Source organism: Cajanus cajan, chromosome 8 (genome assembly GCF_000230855.2).
Source record: "Cajanus cajan strain Asha chromosome 8, NIPB_CcT2T_4, whole genome shotgun sequence".
NCBI classification, from domain to species: Eukaryota; Viridiplantae; Streptophyta; class Magnoliopsida; order Fabales; family Fabaceae; genus Cajanus; species Cajanus cajan.
This window is the reverse complement of record NC_138524.1, coordinates 10,801,409-10,806,929: the sequence shown is the minus strand read 5'-3', so window position 1 is coordinate 10,806,929 and position 5,521 is coordinate 10,801,409. Positions and strand designations below refer to the sequence as shown.

The 5,521-nt window shown below is 33.2% G+C and overlaps 1 protein-coding gene across 1 annotated transcript; it reads right to left on the bottom strand.

Annotated features, from left to right (window-relative positions):
* Positions 1-1,169: 1,169 nt before the first annotated feature.
* Positions 1,170-3,483, bottom strand: LOC109788970 (protein FAF-like, chloroplastic). Its single transcript, XM_020347834.3, has 2 exons — positions 3,324-3,483; positions 1,170-2,979 (listed from the first exon to the last, which is right to left on the bottom strand). Exon 2 carries the CDS (start codon positions 2,932-2,934, stop codon positions 1,420-1,422), a length of 1,515 nt encoding a protein of 504 aa, XP_020203423.2. The 5' UTR covers positions 2,935-2,979; positions 3,324-3,483; the 3' UTR covers positions 1,170-1,419.
* Positions 3,484-5,521: the final 2,038 nt, after the last annotated feature.

Here is a 5,521-nt window from a genome sequence, read left to right as displayed (position 1 = left end):
TCTCAGAAATTTTCGATGAGGTTTAATTTAAATTCACGAACTGCATCACTCCACACCTTCACTCCTACAATCTATAACCCTAACCCTATCCTCCACTCTGTACATATCTCAACAAAGATTACTATTGTTTTCCCACCTTTATTCCCCCACCTGCTTTCTTCTCAATACTGCTTCAGAATTCATTCGCTTCTTTTATCTTATTTTCATATCACACTGATTTAGACAACACCTCTAACTATGGATTATGCATAAATGCCTCATAACATACTATATCTTTGAAACCTATCCACCATACAACTTAAGATTCAACAACGTCACGTCTTTCCGTACGTCTTATGAACCAAAATTTTTAATATATAGCTTTCCTAAGTAATTAAGATTAATAATAATATTTAATTTATTTTTTAAAACACATTATGAAATTATCGATCTTCTTCAATCGCACTTCAATTGAACTTTATACAATTTAAAATTGAACTGTAATAAATCTTATGAGTTATGAAATGTTAATTATATCGTATATTTCAGAAATACATATGGCTATTACACTTTCTTTTTTTAGTAATAAGCACTTTTCCCAACTTTTTCTTTTTTTATTTCTCAAGACCATGGAATGCAAAATGCATGGATCGTGGACAAGTAATAGCTGCAGTATAAATTAGTCTGTATATGGGAATATGTTATTAAGTATTCCTTAAGTATGTGATTATAAATAAAATTCCGAGACATTCAAATGTACAGAAGAATATATAAATGTCCAAAAATGAAAATTCTTAAAATAAAATTTTGTATTTTGAGAAAATAATCTTAATTTCTTTGTTAAGGGATAGTTTACACAATAAAAGAGAATGTTATTAATTAAGAAGTAAATAGTCAAGAAATATTCTTATTATATCTTTTTAATTTTCTTGGCGCAGTACTCACTGTCCTAACTTAAAATTGAGGAGGGACAAAGAATATCAAGGAATGATCACGGTGTTTCCAAAAAATAAGACCAATTAGGCATGACAAGATCGATTCTGAAACCCCATTGGCTTAGATTACAAAAGCAAAAAAAGTTGGAAATTTTAGAAACCATGATAATTTTAGGGAAGGACAAGACAATCCAAGAAGTCAAAGATGAGCTAAGATTACGTTTTGTGTATGTATATTAGACTATTAGCCAATAGTAAAGACAGAAATAATAAATATTATATATGACAACACTGTTCAAGTCATCTTTTGTGATCTTACAATACAAATAAAGTATTTTTTTTTCTCTTTCTCTCCCTCACTATCCCTTTCTTTCACTCCCTTTTCTTTTATTTGACTACGCTAAACAACTCCCTGAAAGAGTGGAATCGGGTAAAGATAAAAGGATGGAGTAATAAATAGTGTTTTTGAGCAATGGATTAGTAATTATGATGTTGGTGCTGTTACTCAGGATGTGGCAATGCAATAGGGTTCCCAGAATAGAAATGACCTTCTAGAATCCTTGCAACTCTTCAAATTGTGAACCAAGTAATCACCATTCTTCCCTCTCAAAACAAACAACTGTTGTTGCTCATTTGAGATCACCTTGTTCATGTTCCCAGAGACAACAACCTTGCTCTTCAGGTTCTCTTGATGATGATTTTTCTCTTGGTCAAGGGGGTAAAGGTTAACACTAGTACCTTTTGATGTAGTAGACTTGGTCCTCCAATAGTACTCATAAGCATTGAAATTGAAAGAAGCCCCAGGCACAGTAGGTGTTGATGGAATCAACCTAGCTACCCTTGGCCTTGAAGGCAGTGATTGTTCCATATTAACATCCTCAAAATTGCTCATCTCATTGAATTTCTCCGACCATTTTGGATTCCTATTCACCAACTCAATTGTCTTATTCTTATTCATCATCAAAGCCAACCCATGAACACTACTTGTCAACCCACCAGACAATAAGGGCACTTTCTCTATCGCACTCTCATATTCCATCAAGCCAGAATTTCCTTCAGTGGAGGATACCTGTGCCTTGGTATCAAAAAAGTATTCCTCTTCACTCTCATAATCTTCATTTTCTTCAAATTCAAACCCTCTTAGGCACCCTTCCCCATGATCATCATTCTCTTCTTCCTCCTCCACTTGGTGATTGGAGAAAGTGAGGACAAGGCGACCATCTTGGCGCTGAATGTTGAAATTGTTATGAGAAGGAACAGAAACAGCTTCTAGAACCAACCTTCCATTGTCACGGTGGGAACGCATGTGAAGTGAAGGATCAGCTTGGTGATGATGAGAGAGTGAAGGGAGTGGTGGAGGGAAAGCACGTGGTGGTGATGAAGCCTTCTTTGTAGCCACTGCAGCATAATTGTACAACTCTTCTTTTTCTCCTTCTTCTTGTTCTTCATTAATTGGTTCCGGAACAATTTTCTCTTCTTCCCTTGCATCCCCTATCTCAGAAGAAGGGTAAGAAGAGAACAACAAGCCATCGGAGCCTGTCTCGGATCCGAGACTCTCGGTGCAGATTTGGAGGCTCTTCTCACTTAAACTCTTTGACCTTTTCACAAGAGGGGGAACATAAGGTGTCACAGGAAGTGACTTGGAGATTTCATCTTTTCCTTTGAGTGATATGATTGAGCTCCACGTATCAAATGGTCTTGATTTCTCTTGCTCCTCCTTCTTGCTCCGTTGGATGGAGCTCCAAATCTCGAGCCTATCTCTTTCAGCTTCGGAGTCAGCAAAGGTGTCTTCAGCTTCGGAGTCAGCAATGGTTTTGTCTTCAGCTTCAGATGGAGCAATGTTCTGAGAGAGCCAATTCTTGGAGGACAAGTTTGTAGAGAGAGTTCTTCGCAAGGAAGAGGTAGAAGAAGTTGTGTTTGAGTTTGAGTCGAAAATGGTGATGATGCCCTGCTTCGGCATCATGGTCTTTTCCTCAAGGCTTTGAACCTTGTTGGTCAAAGTCATGGAAGGTGCTGACATGTCTTATAAATAACCCAAACACGAAGGAAAGTGCTATTCACTTATCTGCACAAAACGAGTGACAAGAATTTAGAACAAAATGCCAAATACAACTCCCCTTGAGAAGTGTACATATGATGCTCACAAGTTTCAAAGTGGAGTTAGGTAGGAAACATGCATGGGGTTTTGGAAAACGCACACCATAAATGAGGTGTGGGAAAAAAAATAAAAAATAATACACGTTTCAAGAATTGTTCTTTTAGCACTCTTTCATCGGAATTGTTGTGTTTTTAGCTTGTTTCTGATTAGAGAATTGTACAAAAAAATAAAAAAATAATACATACTAATAAGAACCTGCATGTAAATTTTTGAAGAATACAATTGAGTTGAATAGGATTAAGTAAATTTACCTGAAGAAAGACAACAACATCTAACAGAGGTCCCTTGTGAGAGACCACTGGGAGTGGAAGATAAGGATGAGGATTGTAGTTTGTATTTGTTATACTATGATGTTGGAAGAATAGAATGGTTTGTGGTTGATGGCAATGAAGGGAGGGAGGGAATGAGGGTATTTGTAGGGGGCCAAAAGCTTTAAGAACCGTGTTCACTGGACCCTACCTTCACACCAGGAAAAGACTCCTTTATTGACTTGGCCTTTGGTGGGTACTGTTAAGTTAATGGTTGCAGTTTGATGTATAGAGTTTGTGGCACTAAATCGAAGCAAGGGAGAACGGGAAAATAAAATTAATTATTTCAATAAAAACTGACAAAATTTTAAATCTCTGAGTTTGTATATTTTTGAACCAAATAAAGTTCAAATCTAAACCTTATATATATTATCTCAATCCCTTTTAACACTTGAGAGAGCATAACTTCTGATATTGACCAATAAGGTTGAGTTTGTATGATTAGAACTTACTAATATGATGTAATTGTCATAATATATTAAAAAGATGGAGAACGATAATATATAAAAATAATTAATCCTGAAGTAAATCAGGTTTAAATAATAACTAATTATTTATGTAATTATTAGTTTGTAAACAAACAACACATGACTGAATTTAAATACTTGCAGGAACTTTCACTTTTCAGACAAATTCATTAACTTTTAACCTTTTCTTTATCCAACAATATCCAGCTAATGGCCATACCTTACACGTCGTGAATTTTATGTTTTTCCTATATAAATTTAGACAATGTTTATATATAGTATGTTATAAATATTTAAGAAATTAATTTAATAATAAAAAAATATTTTATGTCTTGCAACGATTCTTTCATCGCTTGAACTGAATTCGGATATTGATACTGAACAATTTATCATGTTACATGTATATTATTTACTGCATGCATAGTCCCCTGTATATTTAATCTGGTTCGTACAATTAGCTAGGTCAGTTTCATGATGCTTTTGAGAATGTAAAAATCCTTAAAAACATATGTAAATTTCTCCTACACAACAAAAGAAAGATGTTATATACAGTAATATACAAAAAAAATATTATTATGAACAGTGGCAGAACTTAGATAAAAAATTTGGGATACCAAAATATATATTTTTTATATAAAATTATAAATTAATTTTTTTTATTAATTAAAACAATAATAGAAATTTTCATTTTTTTCACTCAATTTTTTTTTTAATTTTATTATAATTAATAATATGATAATATACAAATATAATATATATATATATATAAAAAAATAAAATTTCAAAAAGTTTGGGGGAGCCATGGCTCCCCCTGTCATGTCTAAGGTCCGCCCCCTGATTATAGATATAATATGTATATATATACATTTGAAATATAAATATACATAATTTTAATATTAATCTTAAATGAGATTTAATAATATATTTTGTATGTCATTATAGTCTATATTTACACTTTTTAATAATATATTAACACATTATATTTATTGTATAGATAAAAATAATTTTTAATAACACATATTATGTTACTAGAGTGTGTCATTATATAACTATTTTCTTATAGTGTTTATTTAACAACTTACACTTCCTTTAAATTTATAATGGAAGGAAAAAGTTGATCAACTATCCATAAAAGTAAAAATAACCCATGATTTGCCTCCATACCTCCTCTCCCACACAAAAAAAAAAAGTAAAATTAAAAAAATTCGAAAGGAACACATAGGGGAAATGCCAATGAGACCATGACAAAGAAAGTGAGTTAATTAATTTGCACCATAACCTTACTCAATGGAGAAAAAACAGAGCTTCATGCACATTACTAATGTTACCAATTAGGTAAGACAGAAAGTGACATCTATTGGGTGAAAATTGGCTTAAGATGGAAGCAAAGGAATCAACTTTGTGAGAGGACAATATGATTGGCGGCTAGAAACCACAACTCCATCCCATAGCACGAGATAAAGAGAATACATTTACATGACATGTATATTAATTTAAAATCCCAATAGTTTAATCACAAGGAATAATGTATGTGGAAACAAATGAACGCGCGTCACGTCTTGATTTTGCATGGGGACCCCCTTTTGAATACAAGTCTCACTTCTTTTCTCTCTCTCTCCCTTCCCCCTCTTTGATCACCATAGTTTTTGCATTTTGTGCATGTACAAAGTCACA

Coding starts and splice junctions, on each gene's coding strand:
- LOC109788970 (XM_020347834.3), bottom strand. CDS start 2,934: ATGTCAGCACCTTCCATGACTTTGACCAACAAGGTTCAAAGCCTTGAG.